General features: G+C 45.8%; 1 protein-coding gene across 2 annotated transcripts in view; it reads right to left on the bottom strand.

Moving 5' to 3' along the window:
* Positions 1–18,756, bottom strand: part of LONRF2 (LON peptidase N-terminal domain and ring finger 2) — a 34,107-nt gene extending 15,351 nt beyond the window's left edge. The window contains exons 1-3 of one of the 2 annotated variants that reach the window (XR_013180870.1): positions 17,880–18,756; positions 4,052–4,170; positions 749–871 (exon numbers count right to left, since the gene is read on the bottom strand). Coding sequence is in view for 1 of the 2 variants with exons in the window: in XM_054627698.2 (XP_054483673.1) it covers positions 749–871; positions 4,052–4,170; positions 17,880–18,639 (1,002 nt within the window). In the remaining variant the exon portion in view is untranslated. The remainder of the gene's footprint in view (positions 1–748; positions 872–4,051; positions 4,171–17,879) is intronic. The other variant, XM_054627698.2, reaches the window with a different exon arrangement.
* Between the last annotated feature and the right edge of the window lie 2,815 nt (positions 18,757–21,571).

Below are 21,571 nucleotides of genomic sequence, written 5' to 3'. Positions count from 1 at the left end.
ACAACCACAGTCACATTCCAAGGTGCTCTTCTGGTGCCCATCTCCCTTACCAAAGGATCCTGCTCCCCAACAGCAACAAAGGCAGCAGTTTGTTGCATCCTTCTCCTGATCCTACCCATTTCCATTTTGACCCTGCCTCCAGAACTCTTCAGATCATGCTTTCCCATCAAAGCCAGTTAACAAAGATGTGTTTAAACATTCCTTGTGTTCTTCATCCATCTCCTCCATCCTCAAGCAGATTTAACCCCCAGCTTAAAGCCTGCTCCTCTTCTCACCAGTCCACACCAAGCATCTTGCCAAATCCTCATCTCATTTTTATAAAAAGCTGCCTGTGTGGATGGTTACAGAGAACCTGATGATGGGCTGTTAGCACTTAATGTGTCTGACTTCCCATAAGGAACAAAATGCTACAAAGACTGCAGGATTTTTCCAGCACAGGGCAGCACGCAGCTTCCTCTCCTCAATCCTCTGCCACTTCCCACATAAAAGTCATTTTTTGGTGGGTCCTAAAATTAGCAGCCTCAAGCCTACGCAGTGGAATTCACAAATATATAATCCCTCCAGCTGAGGCATCAACCAAAACCAAGAGGTGCCTCACAAAGCATGATGCTAAAAAGGTTTATTGGATAACCTCCTGAATCAAACTATCCTTTGGGTGTTTACTATCACCTGAAATACCATGAATTTTACTTGGTTGTGGGATTAAAAGCAGCACAATGGCCAAATAGTTAGTAAATACTTTTTATACCTTTTGGGCTTCTTTCTTCATTGAGCTCCATTCAGGATTTAAGGCAACACAATAAAGAAATTCCTTCAATGCTTCCTCAGTCCTTTCCAATCCAGAAAGAGCTTTTGCTTTCACATAATGGCCCTGTTCACACAAAGGAAACGTACAAATCTAGAGATCATTTCTGAAGTGGCAGCAATACACCTGAAAACAAACCTGAAAGTCCAAGTCATTCTGCAGGTGAAGAACAAGATGCTTTTCAGGTAACAACCTCTTTGACATGCGTGACTGAAAGAAATTCAGTACCTTCTGGTGAAAAAAGATTCCCCAGGAACCCTCTGCTGCATCATCCCTTGCCAAAGGCATTGCTCATTTCCCAAGAGAAGAGCTGGGAATAAGGAGGGGTGTTTTTCCCCCCAGGGGTAAAGTCTACTACACATCCCACTGTGCTTGGATACACCAGAGAACAGTTTCACATACCAGGACAAGCTTAAAAAGTAAGACATCTGCACAGAAAAGGCAGTGGCACAGGGCAGACTGGCAGTGTCAACTGAGAGACTTCATGAGAGTCACTTCTCCTGAATGTTTTACTAGGACAGAGAGAACTTTTCACCTGTCTACTTTGTCCCAAAACCATCATGAGTTTAGGGCAATGTATCAATGCTTAACCTGAAGCATTTTAGCCCACCCTACCTCTCCCATGTGTTCTGGAGTAACACATCCATGGCCAACAGCTACGGTAGCCAGCTTGGGAACAAATCATACTGTACTTGTTACTAGTACCAAGAGTGGAATGCTTCAACTCTGAACTTACCTGCAAGTATCAAACTACAGTTCTAATTTGACTTCAGAAATTACTTCCTTTACAATGAAAAGAAACTAAGTGTGCATTTAAACATTTCCCCCTTGCTTATTAGACAGAAGTGTGCTCTACAAGTCCACCCCTGACCCATGTGAACATCTCTGGGCTGTACTGAAAGCACAGCTTCATGCATCTAAGAGACTGGCTAGATGAGCAGATCCACTTTTCTTGCTTCATAATAATGTTGAAAGATCCAGTATCACACAATCTTCCTCAGCAGGTAACTCCCTCATTCTTTCAATACTGCTGTCCAAGCTGAGACCTGTTAAGATCTTTACCATCCCACTGGAATTGGAAGAAGGAAGCTTATGCCAAAAGCAAGCAGCAAGCACTGCATAGGCCAGGTTAATTAACACAATTATCATTTGGTGACCTGCACAAGAATTTACCAATTATCATTTGGTGACCTGTACACATCAATTCTCTCCAGGAGAGGTACATTTTTCTTTTCCTCAATGCAGTAAGAAAAGATACTGTGAGGCCTGACCCTGACCTTCTTGCCTGGATGCCTGCACAGCCTCCATATAACCTTTTACACACCTGCCATCACTGCCAGCATTACTGCACTGCACTGGGGAGCCTACAAGCTTGTTTGGACTTGTCCTTCAAGGCTGTAAGAGCAATGGCCTTATTTGATCTGCAAGGGAGGATTGAGGTGGGCTGTCCACAGACAAAGTACCTAAAGATCCAACACCAGAAGTTAGGCCCAGGGACCAGAGGCCCCTATACTTCAGAGACTACCACTGCCACCTTTCCCTTTCCTATTTTCATATACCCCTGACAAGCATCAGACTGAAAGGGAGATGCAAGCAGGACCATGAGTAGCAGACAGGAGGGCAGTTCTGTCTGCCTCTAAATAAAAACACAACTGGAAAACTCTCCCTGCCCTACAGAGTCTTGGTTTTCATAGCAACTGAAAAAGAACCAACTTATCTATAGCTCCAATGACTACTGCATATCAAGGAGTTTCACCAGTAACTCAGCAAGCCACTACATCTGTTACCAATAAGCCAAAAGATACTGGTAGGTGAACACTTGCATCCTAGGAGCTACTCCCAGAATTGAGTTTAATTTTATGTTAGGTTTGGTTTTTTTAACTACACAGCTCATGTTTGAGCTAATCTCTGCTACTGGATGAGATGCTGCAATACACAAAACAAAGCAGATGCCCAGAACTCCTGGAGAACATGGATTCTGGGTCAGCACAGCTTATGCTGATGTCCTCACAAACATGAAAGCACAAGTGAAGTACGTCTGAGACACTGCTGGTTACGCCATGATGACAAATTTCATTTTCAATTACATTCTTCAGAGATGTGATTAATGAAACCTTTATCCGCCTACGACTGACACACATCACATTTCCATGGATTCAGGCTAACAGAAGACACTTCAAGAAAATATCTGAATGTACATTATTAATTTTTCTCCCTCTGCACAGAAACCCAGCCAGCATCAACCATGATGGGATTCCTGACTTGATGAGAAATTATCCAAGACAGAGAAGCAAACTGGATGCAAGGGAAGATTATGAACTGCCTTGCAACATGAAAGCACAGATAGCCTTCAGAGAAAATTACCTAACTTGCCAGAGACTTGGTGTTTCAGACAGCACCTCTCTGCCTGCTCTGTATTAGCCCTGACTGGGAATGGAGCACTAGATGCATAGTCCTGCCTGCTCAGGCAGGAGGCTCCTTAGTCTCCACAGAAGACAAGTTCTGCCTAAAATCCTTCCCCAATTCCCCACGCTATGCTCTCCCCACTGCTCAAACCTGTGCTGCAGTTTTGCTGCTGACAGGAGAGAGACTGACTGCAGGTGTAATCCTAGGTGGGGTGAACTGTTGGACACTCAGTCCAGCCTCAAGCAACCAGTAGTAGTGAGGGGCACCACGTGCTTCTTCCATTTCTCCCTCCTAACATCATTTCTGATACTTGCTTCAAGCTGCCCACTGCTCTTTGTAGCACATGCTTTGGTTATGAAAAAAATCCCAACCCCTCTATGAAACACCATGACACAGATAGACAGCACAGATATGAAATCTTAGGATTGAAGAGGGAAAGAAAATAATCCTGAAATACAGTGCAGGTGGCTTCTCAGAAACACACACTGGCCAGCAGGCTGTCATAGTCACCCATTTCCTGGGGACACATCCATCCCAGAGGGACCTGCAGGGCCATCCTGGGCTGATGGAATCTTATAGACTGATTCTCCTGCCAAGCTGCAGCACAAGCTGTTACAGATAATAGGCACCATGACCAAAACCACACCACCAGCTGCCCACCACCAAAATCCCACCAGCCGGGGAGATTCTGAGGAGCTTCCAGACTTATTCTTTGAAGAACTTAAGATGTTTTTGGCCCTGTTAATGCCACGATGCTCTTTCAACACCACGCCCAGCACAGAGAGAACTCCGAGAAGAAGCAGTTTTCATTTTGGTCTTTACAAAGGGCAAGCACCGTACCGCAGGCCAGTGGGGTTTGCTCCGGCACAGGATGTCCGCGTCGTGAAGAGCTTGCTGGTAGTTCTTCATCAGCGTACAGAGCTCTGCCCGCTGTGCTATCAATGAACACTTGCAAGGAGCTGGAAAACAAAAACAGTCGCAAGGAACTTCGTTAAAAGAAGTACCAGGACATGTTAAATACTATAACCTCATATCCAGCCACAGTAACAAAAAAAGTCACTGCTTTCCACCCACTGCATTTATACTCTCCTGTAATGGAAAAAAGGCAATTCCTTCATTCTTTCCTGCTTAAAATATATTCTTCTCACTCTGAAGCAATCGCTGTGTTTTATCTAACAGGATATATTTCATATCCACAAACAGGATGCCACTGCTTATTTACCTGTCTTGCTTACAGGGCACTTCAGAAAGCAAAAAGAAAAAAGCTGCAAATGTTTCTACTCTCAGTATGGAGAAAGAAATCACCAGAGCAGACCTTCAGCTAAAACGTTACCAGAAGCCATTAAATAACAAAAATGCATGCAGCCTTTACACTTCATATCCACTTGCCTTCTCCAGGGCAAGCAAACCTCTCATGATCACACATCTTGCCTCCACAAATTCATGAATCATTCAGTTCACATGGATTATAAAGTTCCCAAGCATTATTAATCTGTCCTTTCTAGGTCTCTAGAACACATGTTAATTTCACAGAAACACTGGCTGATCCATGTTCAGCCTGTGCACCAGGACCTTCAGCTCTTTTCTGCAGATCTGCTGTCTAGTCCAGCCCATCCTGTTGCACAGAGTTATTGTGTCCCAGGTGTACTTCCTTTGCAGAAGTAGGCACCGCTGGTCAGCTCATACCCCAGGCTGTTGGTTTGATGACAGCCCTGCCCTTCAACACATGAATCGCTTCTTCCTCTCCCAGTTTGGTGTCACTGACAATGTGCTCTTGCCTGTGATGGAAGCTGTTAGTAAGGTACTGAACTGTGTCAACCCCATTACCAACAACACCTGGACAATGCCACTGGCAGCCATCTGCCCAGCAGCTCCCAAGCCACAAGGGACCACCTCATGCCCATGGTCCAGTCAATTCTCCACCTCCCTGCCACGTCCCCAGCTTGGCAAGGACACTGCAGCAGGCTGTGGCAGCATCCTTGCAAAACACACACTAAATCCCAAATAATGCTCTGCTTTTGTTCACTAGAACAGATATGTCATCATAGGTGATGAGATTTATGAGAGATTTACTCTTGGTCACTGGTGACCTTCATGTACTGGGAGAGGCCTCTGGAAGGCTGGAAGGGGGCTGCTGGCAGCTAAGTGCAGTAATCCTTTCCAAAGGTGAGCTGGTTAAAACTGTCAGAACTGGTAACAATCTTTAAAAAGGCTTCAAGGTGTGCTGAAAGACAGTACCACGTTTCTGTAACTTTTAAACTTCACATCCAAACTAGCTCACATCTAAACTTTTCCAACAAATATCCCCTTATGCATGTTCACACACAGGGCTCCTGTCTCCATACTCTCTTCAGCCTGCTTTGGCTTCACTGTTTGGATCTCACTTCAGCACCAGCATCCTAAACCCACCCTCAGTAAGAACACATCACCCATACACAGCCCAGGTACAAGCACATATGCATGGACACACAGAGCAAGCACAACTGCTGCAGGTGCCACCACTCTAAGTTCAAGGACCTACAAGGAGGGATGGCCCAAGATCACATCCCCCTCCCACCTCCTCCCCTCTCTTGGGCTGATGCTACTGCTTGTGCAGCAAACCAGGCTCGCACCCTGCACCGAAAACCAGAGCAAAGAATCAATTGACTGGAAGTTAATTCAACAGCAACAAATAAATAGAAAGGTTGAAGAGGATCAGTTTCCCCTCAACTAGTTCACTGTCCAGCCACACAAACTTGAGTGCCAGGACACCAGATGAGAAGGAAAGAAGCAGCAAGGAGCGCTGCCTTTTTTGGCTGTAGCGTGGACTGACGCCAGATACACTAACTGCAGCATGGCATACCCTGGCTGATGCTTCTCCAACTGCTCTCAGACAGTGACAGCTAGAGACTACACTTAAAGAGCTCTGCAAAAGCTCACAAGGTGGGGTTCTGTGCTGGTTTCTGCTTGTGTGGTTTTATGGTGTTTTGTTGTGGTTTTTTTTAACTATTACACAGGCAGACTGCTGCATGCAGTGATCCACATTTCTACCTGATAGTTTTTAAAAAGACTTCAAGTTAAATGAAACTGAAAAGCAATTAACCTAAGATCTTCAAGTAAGCTTTTTGTTCCTTTTAGTAAATGCTCAAATACAAAATTATTTAGCTGCATTTGAACAGTAAGGAATTAATACTATATTTCCATCTTTGTAACTGCTCTAGGGTACCCAGCTGCAGGGTATGCTGAGGTGGGTAGAAGCAGCAAGCAGAGTTAGGCACCTCCACAGGAAAGCAGTGTGCAGGGTAGGGTATTTCTGGCATGACAGGGAAAGGAAGCAGTGTGAGATTAGGGGACAAAGCAAGTCAGCTTGCTGCTTCTATTCACTACTGCACATTTTAACCACACTGATGCTTTCCAGCACTCTTCAGTGCAAACAGACCCAGAGAGAGAACAGGTTCATCAGCTCTTTTTCAGGAACTTATCTTCACTGCAAGAGTTTTAAGCAAAAAAAAAAAAAAAAACAAAAACCATAGCAGAGCACAACACTGTGGGAATAGCAGCAGGTCCTCCTGAAGCACAGTCCAAAGGGTCTCACAATACAAAGGGAAAATAAGCCAACCTGGAGGCAAGCCAGAAAAACTACGTGTATTCAGGGCTAGTACCTCTCGTTCCCTGAGACTCAGTCAGCAAGCAAAAGGTGTGGCCCATCTTAATGAGTACCTGGCAGGGAATGTTTAGTTAACTGAGAGAAAGGATAAAAAAACCCAACAAATCAAACAACTTTGCTAAAGACAACAGTATTTATGAGGCTATAGTGTAACAAGTCTTCTAAAGGGAGAGGAAGCCTCTAGACTAGATGCCATAGCTAGAGTGGTGCCTAGCCACCTCCATTGAGGCTCACCTCACTCACAGAGCAAGCAGTGCAGCCTGAAATCTTGCTGGCTCTACACCCAACCCATGCATCCTAGTTCCCAGCCTCCTGCTATCAGCAGGACTGTCCCAAGAGGGTCTGCATCCCATCAGGGCAAAGCCAGATGGACTGAAACCTCATTCTTTGTCCAACTCAAGGCTCACATGGAAGTGGGATGAAAAAGTGTATACCCACCCACAGCCTAAATAACTACAGGGTTTCTACAGAGCACCATGATATTGAGTTGTTCCATGCCACAGCAAATGCTGTGGTGAAAATAATAAGTCACAGAAGGTGGAAGGAGAGGGCTTGAGGATGTACAGAGTTTGTGAAAGCTGCTGGATGCCAGTATACAAGTATGCCAGTGTTCAAGACCATGCTCAGCAATGCCTTGAGCAACCCAATCCAGTTGCCTAGCGAGAAGTGTCCCAGCCTATGGGACTAGATGATCTTTAAGGTCCCTTCCAACTCCTAACATTTTGATTCTATGCTATAAGAACTGTCAAGTTTATTTTTTTCAATTAAAAAGCAAATGAGCAAAGAATCAAACAAAAGACAAAACAAAAACAAGCAAAACCCACAAACAAACAAAACAAACCCGAAGAAACAACCCTAAAATAAAAAGCTGCACAATAGTTAAAAATTTGTTTTAAAATAATGCACCCTTTTGCTCTTTTGGAGATAAAGAGCAGAGAAAAAGAAGATTTATTTTATGAAATGGCTCATTATTTCAGGCCATATTAAGAAAGAAAAGCATAAAAAATTTTACTGTTTCCACAATACCAGCAGATGGCATTTTGTGAATCCATCTCCTCCTGGGAATCTACAGCTGCACAGCAAAATTTATGTCCTTGTCAGCATCAGAGATGCAGTACTGAGGCTCCCATGATCTGCGGCTCCGGGCAGCTGGAACACAGGGACTTCCTCCAAGACACAAGTCTTGGAAGTCTTCCCAAGCATCTCCCTTCCCCCCAGCCATAATTTCACTGTAACAGACAAAACCCTAGCCCATACAGGGCCCAGAGCAGAGGAATGTTTGGGTCTTTGCCTCCTGGACTCTCCTATGGACCACCAAATATTGCCTACCCTGAGTGTGGTTGTCAGCTTGGATTTCTTCAAAATCATTAATTTTCCTCTCACACCATGTTTGTGCGTTTGCTCATCTGCACATTTTTTATACTATGTTACAGAAGCTATCACCCAGAATTACTTTTCTAGATATGCCCAAGAATTCAAGTTTTGTAAAAAACTATTCTGCTGAGTTTGGGAGGCTGGTAGGAGAACAGGGCTCCCCAAAATCTCCTTGTGCCTGGAAGGCAGTTAGAGGAATTATGAGAATTTGCCCAACTGACCATAGATGATGATAGAAGTTTTACTGTAATAAACTACAGTTTATTCTTCCAGGAACTCAGAACAGAAAGAACAAGTTCAAGAACTCTCTAAGTCTCCTTATCTGATAATTCTTCCTAGAAAATTGCATCTTCTTCAAACCTATTTCAATACTAAGCATATTTCCTGAAGGCATGAACAGAACTGAAAGTGTCATCACAAAAACCTTTCAGTATTGCTTGTAAGAGTCAGCCTGCACAGTATTTCAGTAGAAACTTCTCTCACATTTTAAAGAAATTTCTGCCCTGGAGAGAGAAAGAAAATTGGCTTGTTTTGCTACATCATGCATTTAATTCTGAACAATTCAGTATTGAAAGCCTTTTAATAAGCTTGAAAAATAATATGAAATATATATTTTTTTTAGTGAGAAATAAGAAAGTTCTAGTAATTAGCTGAATAGCAAACTAGCTTTTCACCTCCAACTTCATGTAAGCATGACAAGTCCACACACAAAAAATGGATGCACAGGATTGTTTGGTAGGGAAAGAGGGGGTGGCAAAGAGAAAGGTGAAGTTTAGATAACATAATTAGCAGAAGTAGTAAAGACATTCAGGACTTTAAAATAAAACTTCATTTCACAACAAAGATGAAAACCAGCTTCCCAAACCTGATTAAGAGGGACAATGACTATGACCACCTACTTGCAATCAGCAAACCCATGTTTTCTAAATCATCAGTCCACCTTAATTGGATTAACAACTGGACTTTGAAAGGTATACATATTTTCTGAATAACATGGCTTTTCCTTCTTGCATTTAAATCACTGGCATTTTCCTGAAGTGGAGTAACCAAAGACCCCAGAGGAAATGTGCAAGAGCTTTTAGTGCACAGAGAATGCAATAAAAGATGGCTCTTCCTCCAGAAATCTACTTGTGCAACCCAGCACCCTTCCACAGCACTTAGAGACAGGCACTTGTGAACAGGACTCTGCAGGCATTTTCCCTGGGGGACCAAGGGACCAACACTGGCAGGCAGTAGTGTATGGCCTTAGGTACCCTTGAAATAGGTTGTGGTGAGGATGAGGAGCACAGGGCACCACCATCCTCCACTTGGAGCCTATGCCACCAATTTTTAAGGAAGATTTAATTTCAAGAATGATACTAATTTCTCTCAGGTCCCAGTATTTTGCTGCTCAAAAGTCCAGGCTTAAAAACCCAGCTCTTGTAGTGTGCTGAACAAAATGCTTTAGATTCTCAGCAGTCTTATTTCAGGCTCAGTAAGTCCTCAGTTAGGAAGCTCCATATGTTATTTAAAGCTGGACTGTCATCACTGCTAAGCACAGCTAATCACTGTTCCCATTATTACTCAGGAGATACACTGTAAGGGAAGTTGTATGCTACCCAGAAGAGCTGCTACAGATGATGCAGCTCATTTTGCATCCTTGCTTTTGTGCTGTAGCTCTGGCCTCATGAGGAAGAAGCATGCCCATTAACATTACATTATTGCAAATTAATGTATTACCAATTACATTAACCTACAGTTTATGTTCCATGTCCACAACTCCAAAGCCAATGATAACCTTCCTCTCAAATCCATGTCATGATTTGCAGCAGCAGAAGTCCGAAATTCAAGAAAGTCCCAACGTGGAGCTAAGCACAATATATGAGATCACTGCTCCCTCCTGTGCAAATACTCATCTTTCAACACTCTGCTAGATGCCTGCTACTGTTTCCAGATAATACAACATGAAACAACACACTCTCCCTGTATTTTCAGTTCCCACTCTACCCTTTGGACATTTGGGCTGCTTCACATGATGTACCCCAAGGTCATCTATGGCCTCTTGCCATCATATAATAAAAACAGTAAGTACACAAATATGACTCATTTTTCAATGCTTACTAATTCACCCAGCATTTAGTTCAAGGCTGGGAAAGGTTTCCTACCAAAGCCTCAGTCACAATGGAATTATCCTCTCAAACAGCAGGTACAGAGACTGCCCCAAATCAAGATATCTACTGACTGAAGTATGACATAACAAGCAGGATTCAAAACCAAAACAAAAAACATCAAGGGGTCAACCCCCCACCAGATGTTCAAAGCACCCAAGGAAAAGTTCTGATCTTCCCAAAGAAACAGGGACCTATGCTAGGTGCAAAAGAACCTGTGATTGCAAGGAGACTCCAAAGACACCATTGTCCTTTGCGGACAAGGCGGGACCAGCCAAGTAGATCTCCCACAGTCACAGTTTATTTAACAAGATCAGTTTACAGCCAGATATTCTATCATAAAACTACCTTACCAGTGACAACATAGCTGCCTTCTTTGACACGACCACTACGTAAGCTACATTTCTTAAAGTTACCCTTCAGGTCTCTGTAACCTCTTTTTCCAGTTAAAGCTTGTTTCAGAATTTCTGACTTTTGCAAAAAAGGACCCTCTTGTTTCTCTGTTACTACCTCACTTCTTCTGTCCTCAAAACAAGCAGGTCCCTCAATACAGTTGCAAAAAAGAAAAGAGTACTGCAATACCCTACTAATTTTAAGATAAGGAAGCACAAGTCAGTTCTATAAACATCTTTCAAAAGCAAGAGACATTCTGTTATACTTAATCAAAGAAAAAAAAAGAGTATGTTGTTTGAAGAGACTTCAAAAAATCTTCAGACTTTAAGTAGGTATAGTTCATTCTCAACGATTGCTGAAGCAGTTCAATTATTTATAGGAAATTACATCTGGGTTACATACATGAAGGGGGAGGGGAAAATACAGTTCTGTACCATTTAAGATGGGATAAGTTACATGAGCAACGTTAATTACTTTTTTAAAAAACACAGAAAAAAACCCCGAAAACCCAAAGGAAGACTGTCTACTGTACAACATGATGCCTTCTCCCCTTTGCCAGTGATGAATAAGCCTCCTGACCACTTTGGCTCTGGTGCTGCAGCTCAGCAATGCCTCTGCCTTCAGCAGACCCTCTGCAAGCAGGCAAAACCTTCCAGAGATCCAACTACAGGACCTGAGCACTCAACCACAAGCTCTGTACAAACCAAGAGTAACATGAGCTTCTCCTCCAAATGACTTGACATGTTTCCAGTAGTGACATACATGAAGTATTTACTACTATTTTCCAAGCCCTAATTCACAGTAAAATGGGGGGGGGGGAAAGAAGTGGGGGAGGCACTGTGGGGCAGAACTCCGAAAAATATTTCAAGTTTAAAAATAACTCTGGGATTACTGCAATAGTCTCTAAGTAACCTTGATTCCTACTTTTACATGTTTTTCTGTCCATGTAGAACATGGCAAAGAGGTTTTGGACACACACTTTAAGTGGATTCCAAGACTTTACAGAGGGATTCCAAGATTTTACAGAGGGATGGGAAAGTTCCTTTTTTAGCACAACTCCTCTAAGCAGCAAGCAACTACTATTTTTTGTAGCAGGTAATTTCAGAAACACTACCTCTCATTCTTCAGTTAAAGTCACCTTACATCAGGAGGTAAAAAATTAAATATTCTTCTGATAAATTATTAAAATGACTGAACCAGTTGCTGTTGTAGGAGGCATGACAGCTGTCTACCATGACTTTTTTGTTGGTTTTGCTAAATGGCTGGAACAATATCAAAGACTTACTTCTTTACTACTGCAAACAGGAAAGTATACCCAAGACCCTGTGAGGAAGGAAGATTTGGCAAACATCTTTTTTATCATATCAGGAAAAGACAAATGACCTTATCTTTAATAGCAGCCTTCTATAGATGGTATACAAAAGAAGAGACCATTAAAGTATTCTAATATATATAATGCACATACAGGTGCATATGGATGCTCTCTAGCAGTTTTCTTTGAATAAGACTTTGGTGCACCATTAACAAGGGTACAACCTTAGAAAATGGCAGAATTAATAAAATGCATACAATGGCATCAACAATCTCTACAAAAACTTAAGCACAGCTCTCTCTAAAGACAATTCAGTCCCTTTACAGACTGGGGCTCTTTGCTTCTTCTGACCTTGACCCAGGATTAACAGAGAAATCCATCACTAGTCAGGGCTGCAGTAGGAAAGCACCTGAAGAGTGTTCCACCAGTCCACCAAGAAATTCTGATCACCCTTTCCCACCCTTATGTGAAACAACTTAGACACAGACATAAAAGGAAAATGCCCAAGCAAATTATTCCTGGGGCATGGCAGAACACTTGCCAACACCCATCTTATGGCTGTAAGCACTCAGTCTAACTCAAAGAATGCTTGGCTTGAAGTTTACCTATGCCATGCTCTCCAGGAAGGAGTGCAACCCCACAATCTAGCATTTACCTGGCAGGAAAATCTACAGCAATTGCTCTTGAATCAACTCACACTGAAGGTCTGTAGCTTCTTTTGTCTTTTTTCTACTGCTTCCTGGCTTGCCCCACCCCCTTAATTCAATTCTTACAAAGAGAGAATTTGGTAAGCATCAGATAAATTTCCATTAATTGCTTGACCACAAAAGTAATTAGTGTTGAGTGGCCACAATAAGCTTTCTTTTGGATCAGACCAATTTATGATGATCATCCACTGGGATGAGAGGGGAGGGCTCTCCAAGGTCTGGCCAAGAGAGGCAGATTCTCCTCTTTCCACCAAAGCTCACAAAAGCATCTGCATTTTGTTCCTAGCAATACCTCAACCACCACGCTGTGGGCCAGAGGTCAGTGAGCAGCTCTGCACTCCCAGAGACCAGAGCATCCCCAGCAGGCACACAGCAGCACCTCCCTTGCCTGCCCTGTAGCACTGCTACCTCTGGCACTACTTTGGGCTTGGTACAAACTCACCTCCTCTCCTTGGCCTTTCCTACCCATCCTTTATCCACTTGAAACAATGACCCACACAGATGTATGTGCAAAGGAGCCCTTTCTTCCTAAGGCCTCAATCTGTCATTGTGTTTTGAAAACTCTATGATACAGCTGAGCTTTATCTCCTATATGCTCATTCTGGAAACCTTGGCAGGGGCAGAACTAAAATCCTGGGCAATGTGAGTGGCTGCATGCATTAGCTACCCCCCCCTGCCCCGGGACAAACATAGTTCTGCTCAGAAAGAGTCCATCACACTAGAAGTAAACACCATCACTTTGAGTGTTTGCTGAGCTCTTACAGCCTTCCAGAAACAATGATCTTCTCGAGCCTGATAAAACTCTGCAGCAGTGGGTAACTACACACTGAAGCAACATGTCTCATGTAGAAACAAGCTGTCCTGGAATACCAGCATTCAGATAGGATGGGTGCCACCCTCAGGGCTGGGACCCAACCGTACAGCACACAGCAAGCAAAAAAAAAATTCACACATCACATCACAGGAGCCAGGGCAGGGCTCCCTCCACACCCCAAGAAGCTAATTTGAGATTAGGGTCAGGTGGGCACAAGGTCACAGCCCTTCCCAGCAGAGCCACAGCCCTGTGGGCAGGCTTGAGAGACCACCCAGGACCTGTAACATGAATGCTGTCTAATGAATGCACCCTCATGCCAACGAGAGCTTCATCTCTTTTAGAGCTGTACTTGGGAAAAGCTCTATTCACAATCTTCCCAATGAAGCAACAGCTACCTGTTGCCTCTGTAAATGAGAACTGCTTTGGAGAAATAAATTAAAAAAAAAAAAAAAAAAAAAACCAAAACAAAACCAGAACACACTCCCAAAAGCACATCCTCAAAATAAATTTATTTGTCACTGAAATCTAGCTTACTTTAATTCAGGCACACAGCTTAAAGAGTCTGTATGCCTGGATATAAGGAAATAACTACTCCTCCCAAGCACAGTCCCTCCAGAGAGTACCTCCATCAGCAAGAGCAGCAGGTCAAAGAAAAAAGGGTGCAGAAAGCACATACTGCACAAAGAGGCTCCAAACCCAAATAAACAAAAGAAAACAACCCCACAAACAAAGCAATCCCACACACATATATCATATATTTCAGTTTAACTAACCTAGGAGTCCAATCAAAAGGCTAGTTAGAAGAGAAGGGATGTCAGAGAGGAAGCCCACCCCACACAAATGAAATTCAGAAAGCTGGGGTAACAGCCATGAGAGCAACATTTGGACAATACTTGATATTATGATGGCTGAACAGCATAAAGCTTGGCACAAAAAATGATCCATCTGGAAACAAATGCTTTCTTTCAAGCAGCTTGACATGTGCTTGCTTTGAATCTGTGGTAATTAGACACCTTACAATAATGGAGGATCTATTACAATGTCTATAGCAGAGGAAAAACGAAAGGCAGTGACTTTGTATAATACAGCAGAGATCACCTCTCAAGAGGACTGGAAGGATCAAATAGCAAAGCTGATTTTCTTAAGAACAAAAAAACCCCACTCAACCACACCTGAATCCATATCAGACTACAGGAGTGAACATGGGAGCAGCACTGCTGTTGTAAATGTGATAGCTAAGGATAAAAGATGAACATACTCACTGACAGTATGAGTTTGTAAGACTAACTAGTTCAACTGGAAAAAGCTGACAACTTGAAGGCATGTAGATCTCTTCCCAGGCCTGAAATATGTACCAGACATTCCAGATTGCACCAGAAATGTAATTCAAGAATTGAAGCACCTCAAGAACTAAAGTGTCAATCAGGAGAAGGTCACAATCAAAACGAGCAAAATGACAAGAAAACTTGCTTTAATATTGCATCACACAAAGCTAGCTGTAACAAATAGAGTAGGAAAGTATTTCACAAAAAACACCAGTAAAAAAATCCCACTGAAGTATGTGTACTGCCAAGAAACCTGGAATTTTACCTAACTTTATATCACAATTGTATTATCAATGCGTTCATGAGCCTACAGTCACTAAAAAAAAAAAATAAAATTCAAATAGCCAGGCCCTTGACATGCTTGTGCAATACACGAGCATTTGGCGGTTGTAAAAAGCACTTATCTTCTCACACATCAGAAGTGGGTTCAGCCAGGAGTAGAGGAAACTGAGAGGACACCTCATCACAATTTACAGCTTCCTTACAAGGGGAAGTGGAGGCCCATGCACTGATTTCTTTTCGTTGGTGACTAGGGACAGGACCTGAGGAAACAGCATGAAGCTGAGTCTGGGGAGGTTTAGGTTGGATTTTAGGAGAAGATTTTTCACCCAAAGGGTGGCTGGGCACTGGAAGAGGCTCCCCAAGGAAATGGTCATAGCCACAAGCTTGATAGTTCAGGAAGCTTTTGGACAATGCTCTCAGGCACCTGGTGTGACTGCTAGGGCTGTCCTGTGCTTTTTAGTCACTCACATGCTAACATTTCAACACTGAACAGTTGGAAGAGTTGTGGGGTTTTTCCTTATTTACCATGATACTTGGCTGGAAAACAAGAAGGCAACTCCAGCATGTGGGAGAGCAGTGAACGTGTGGCAAGAATTTAAGAACACAAGGCTCATACACAGTAGTTCAATTTGTGAGGAACAGCACCAGCATGCACAAAACATCAAAAAAGATGATGGGCTGGGGGCATGGGCTGCCCTTCATCAGTAGGAATTTGGATCCACTACAGGGAAGTTTCAACACGTAAGCCTCTGGAATGTGGATTTCAAAAGCTAGCAAGATACCTGTTATTATTTCCAATTACAATTTTATTAAAAAGAAAAGACTCAAGTTCACTGACAGAGTGAGGACCTTCTGAATGGATTCCCAGGCTGCTTGGGAAATCACTGAAGACAGAAATAAGGACACTGCAAAGGAATTATCTTGAGGCCCTGATGCACAACAGCCATGGCTGGAGATTGTACCCCAGGGAGAGGAAGGAGAAAGACACATGCTGTGTGAGAACACCAGCAGCACACCACAGTCTTCCCTCTCCTTTCAGCCCCATGCAGACACAGCAAGAAGCAGAGACAACAGTGAGAAATAGTTCTCTAAAAAACTCTTCAAACATTAATTTCATTGATGAGATGCTATTTTTCCCAGCAGTAGGACCCTGAACCCAAAATATTAGGATGCTTCCCTACTGAAAATTCACCGTATCCACCAGTGACCTACATTAAGCCTCTCCTCTCCCTCTGCTTCACCTTCCTTCTTGGGCTCCATCCTGCCCTACTTTAACAGGGATTACTTCAGCTAAACCACATAATAGTTTTATAGGATAGTTTTCAGATAGGACTGAAAACTTGTCACATCTAGCTGGGAAAGTGGAAGAAACAGCAGAAGTAATGCTTTCTACAGTCAGTACCAGCTGTGAGTAGATAGTATGTTATGCTATCCCATCCCAAACTCTTCTATCTCCAATGCCTATCATTAAGCCGTGGCAAAAAACTGAAAGTGAGCCAAGGACTGGAATAACGGTGAAATTATTTCTCTCCACAACAAAAGAAATTAAAACAAATAATAATCAGAGCCATTTATCCCTGCATGTAACAGCAAGGATCAAAGAACGTGATTTTTAGTCAATGCAGGGAAGGAGCTCATTGACAGAGGAGCGGCACAATTTTCCCTACGCTTGTCTTTCAAAGACATTTACCCGCAGGATTTCGTCAGTGTTAAAACGACGGAGGCATTCTCCCCCCTTCCTCCTCGATTAAACCGGACATCCACGTCGCTGAGAGCGGAGGAGCGGCAGATCGCGGGGGCTGTGCCGAGCTCACGGCTCTCCCCGCCGCACGCCTCCCAGCCATGCCCGGTGCTGTACCACCCCCACCGCTCGCAGGGCAAACAGCCGGGCGCACGCACACATCCACTACTACAGGGCTACAACCGAGCGAGCAGCACCCACCTACTACTCGGCGCAGAACCTGAAAACAAGCTGGTTTTGATAAACTAAGGCTGCCACCGGTTTGGCAGAGGAGGAAGGCAGGCATTATTATTTAAAGCCAAGCTTTTCAGAGAACACCATGCACACAGAAATCCTCTGTGTCAACAAAGAGGCTACGCTCAAAACACGAGTGGACTGTCTCTCCAAGGCTAAACGTAGATAACCTTGAGTATTTTGCACAGTGCAAGACAAAGGAAATTTTCTGAGCCTTTACACCTACTGATATCCCATCAGGTGTTTTCAAAGCTTTTATCTTGCTAAAGGTGCAGCTGCACGTAGCTGAATGAATCTGATCCACACACTCATTTCTTCCAGGAAGCCGTGGCGCGGCTCAACACGACCACTACTGCGTATCCTACGCTGAATGATGGCTTCCCCATAAATAGGAAAGCGGGTTTTCTAGAAATACTGCATAATGAGTCATCGGCAGCGAACAGCTAAACGCCAAGCACCTTCAGAGCAAGGACAAAAATACCAGTGGAACAAAAATAGCCATTCACTGGAGCAGGGGGCGGGCGTGAGGAGACCCGCTGGCAGGATTCCTGCTCGTAGCCTCCCGCAGGCGCCCTCTCCCACCACTCACCGCAAGCCCCCTCCCCGCCCGGCTCCGGGGCCAGCCCGGTGGCGGCGGCCAGCGCTGTCCCCGCCGCGCCCCCTCCTCCTCCTCCTCTCGCCGGCGCCACTCACCCATCTCCAGGGCCTGGTTGTACTTCTCCAGGGCGGCCGGTAGCTCCTGGCGCTCCCGCAGCGCGTCGCCCTCGGCGCGGAGCCGCCGCGCCCGGCTCTCGGCGCCGAACCACTTGTGCAGCAGGTTGCCCAGCACCACGTTGACCCGCGGGCGGCCGGCGGCCGGCGGCAGCGCGGCGGCGGCAGGGGTCGGCTCGGCAGGGCGGCGCGGGCGGTGGCAGCGGCCGCAGTCGCCGGGCTCGGCGCAGCGGCGGCAGTGGGTGTGCCCGCAGTGCAGGGTCACCGGCTCGCACAGCAGCCGCCGGCACAGCGGGCAGGCGAACAGCTCGGGCGGGCGGCAGCACGCCGGGTCGCCGAGACTCTCGCCCTCCGCCCCGCCGCCGCCGGCCGCGCCGCTCCCCCAGGGCGGGAGACGCAGCTCCTTGTCGCGGATGCTGAGAGCGACACTCTCCGCCAGCTCCCGCAGCTCCTCGGGCCGCAGCCGCGCCAGCCGCGCCGCCGCGCCGTAGGCGTCCAGCGCCTCGGCCATGCGGCCGGCCCTGGCCAGCGCGTCGGCGCGGCGGAGGCACAGGCCCCGCTCGGGCTGCGGCAGCCCCGCCAGCTCGGAACCGTAGATCTCGGCCGCCAGCTCGAAGTTGCCGCCGCGGAAGGCCTCCTCCGCCACCTGCAGCATCTCGGCGCAGGGTCCCCCCGCCGCCGCCGCCCTCGCCCCGGCCCCGGCGGCGGGCGGCAGCGCGCAGGGCCCCGGGCCCAGCTCCATGCCCGCGCGGCGCCGCCGGCCCCGGGCCGCCCTACTCCATGCTGGGCCCGCGGCGCTGCCGACTCCGGCTTCTTCCTGGGAGGGGACGGCGACGGAAGGGAGGGAGGGAGGGAGGGAGGGATGGAGAGGGGGCGTGTCACATCTCTGCAGCAGGGGGGCGGCTCCCGGGAGGGGGAAGGGGGAACGGGGAACGGGGAGCGGCGGTGGGGATGGGGAGGGGGGGGGGACGGACCGGCTCCTGGCTTATGTAAGGGGCGAGTGGTTGGGTAAAAGCACCCGAGGCCGGCAGAGCGCCCGCCCTCCCCGGGGGCAGCGGTGGCACGGCGGGAGCTCCCCTTCCCTCCCTCGGTGCCCGCCCGGCCGCCGCTGCCAGGTGCCGGTGCCGCACGTGCCCGCCCCGCACGTGCCCCTGCGCCGCCGCGCCCGCACGTGCGCCCGGTCCGGCGGCGGCGGCTCCAGCAGCGGGAGCGGGGCCGGGGGGGCTTCCGCCGTGCGGCTCCTGCCGAGCTCAGCCTCTTCCTTCCCGTTTCCTGGTGCCCGGCGTTAACCGCTTCCTCGCCGGGGCGGCCGGACCCTCCTGTCCCATCGCCTCCCGTCCCGCCGTGCCCCGGGACCCCTCGGTGTCCCCCCGCCGCCGGACACGGCCTCTCCGTCAGCAGCACCGCACCGTGTGGGTCAGGGAGCGTTATCAGTTGTTTATTTTAATTTCTCTGGTCCCCGAGAAAGCAGGTACTTGCTGTCTCTTAAATAAATAAATACACAAATACAAAAATAATAACATTTCCCAAACACCACAACTGTTAGAAAAAAAATCTTTTTCTCTAAGTGGCAGCCTCGCCAGCACAGCTTGGGATCCACGAGTCGTGCTGAGCGCTGGCTTGTGTATCGGCAGCAACAATAAAGATAATGCAGCTGGAAGTTAGTTAATCATGCGTGAGTCAGAGAGGAATCCAACTTGCTCCGCAGGAATAACAGGAGCGGGGGAAAAAAAAATAAGTTCGGCAACGTTTATTTTAGACACAGCTGTAAACAAACTGCTCTGAGAAGCGGAAAGCCTTTCAATCCAATGGGGAGAGACCCACATCCAGCTGCTTTTTGGGCTGCAGATGACAGCAGAGGGGATTTTGGCTTTGCCTCTCTTGTTAGGCTTCTGGCCCCCAGCTAATCAGGAAAATCTCATTCATTAAATATTGTACCAAACAGTCTTGGTACTATGAAAGTGTACGGATTTTCTAAAATAGTAAGATGCTAACTTTCTTTAGGTGTATGTGGTTGATGTCATACTGCACAGTCAGGCTTAAGTAAGCATCAATATTCACAGTGGAGTAAGCATGACCACAGGATCCCAGCTAACAGCAAGGAACAGAACCTTTGTTCCTCAGATCCTCAGAGCCATTCATGACAGATAAAGGATACCCGGGGACTGCCAAGATAGCACCAGCCATCCTAGCCCCTCCAGCACCTCTGTAAAACCCTCCCCTTACTTTCATCATAGATGAGAAACTGTAGCAAGACTGACTCTGGGATGTCTGGATCAATAAAGAAGCAGGTGGATGATGGCTATAGAAGTATTGCTGGTTTTCAGAACAGTAATATGTTTGCACTAAGTTGCTCCATGACTTATCCATTTTGCAGTGTTCATGTTCCTAACAGTTGATTCTTTGGGCAATGCTCACTTCTCCAACAATTGTACCAACTTCCTTGGCTCAAGGCTTCTACCCAGAAGGTGACCTTGGCATCCTGTTAGTATTTCATCATTCCCTTTCTTGACACGTTCTTAACTTGCAGTTAAGATGGGATGGAATCCCATTGCCATTTTATCTAAGTCACTTAGGGACATTATTCACAGCATAGAGAGGACAGAAACACGGTGGCTCGTTCTATTCTGTGGTATCAAGGACAAGCCATGGAATCTTGGACAGATGATGAAAATGTGGACTTAGTGCTAGAGCTACCTCACGGCATTATTCTCTCATTCCTATGACTCCAATATGGAAGAGCAGCATTTTGGCCGACTGCCTCCATCCCACTCATCTGGTGATTAGGCTCTTTGGCTGGGAACTCCCCAGCAGCCCTCCTTGCTTTCCTGAAGAAGGAGACAGCAGGCAAGTCCATCCTGTCACACCACTTTTCCCCACGTGCCTTTGGACTGCTGTGTGTGATAAATGGATATGATTTGTGCTAATTAAATTGTAACTATATCAATATTTTAGAAAATAATTGTTATAAAATAATTAAGGAAAAGTATATGTGATTAGTGCTACAAAGCAGATGGACCACTTTGCAGACGTTACACGTGAAAAACAGGATACAGGATGTAGTATTGAGATAAGCAAGATCCCAAAGCAGAATCAGCCTTGGGATGAACAAAGTTGGGACGATTCCAAGTATGGAATCTAAGTTGTGGTTTAATCTATGAAATAATAAGGCTTACTTAGAACATAATGCTTACTTACATAACACAAAGCTTAGTGCACATGTGCAACCTGTAAGATTATTCAGAGGACAGAGAGGAAGACAGTGAGCCTTCCTCTGAAAAGACCACCAAAAAGCCAGGAGACCCTCTAACAACAAGTGGAGTATGCACTATGCAGTATAGTGACGTAGATTTCAAGAATCAAAAATAGGAGGGGATTTACAGAAAAATATTGATGAATATGTATTAGCATATGGAATATAAGTTTAGTTTGGATTCCTTTGTTTCGTACATGAGGCAGGGTGAGAAGCCCTCCCCGTGCCCCGGTCGGTTTTGCTTATGCTTTGTATGAACCTTAATCATAGTTAATTAATCACTGCAATTTTTTTTGTATTTGCTTCATTATATTTAATACACTTGATTGTATTAATTTATATAAAATTGCTGTTCAGTTCAAATTCCTGCTAAATTCAATTTTGTTGTTTATTAAATTAGACATATAGAACTTCATTCATA

The sequence above is a fragment of the Agelaius phoeniceus genome, chromosome 2 (assembly GCF_051311805.1).
Source record: "Agelaius phoeniceus isolate bAgePho1 chromosome 2, bAgePho1.hap1, whole genome shotgun sequence".
Taxonomy (NCBI): Eukaryota; Metazoa; Chordata; class Aves; order Passeriformes; family Icteridae; genus Agelaius; species Agelaius phoeniceus.
This window is presented reverse-complemented; position numbering and strand designations above follow the sequence as displayed.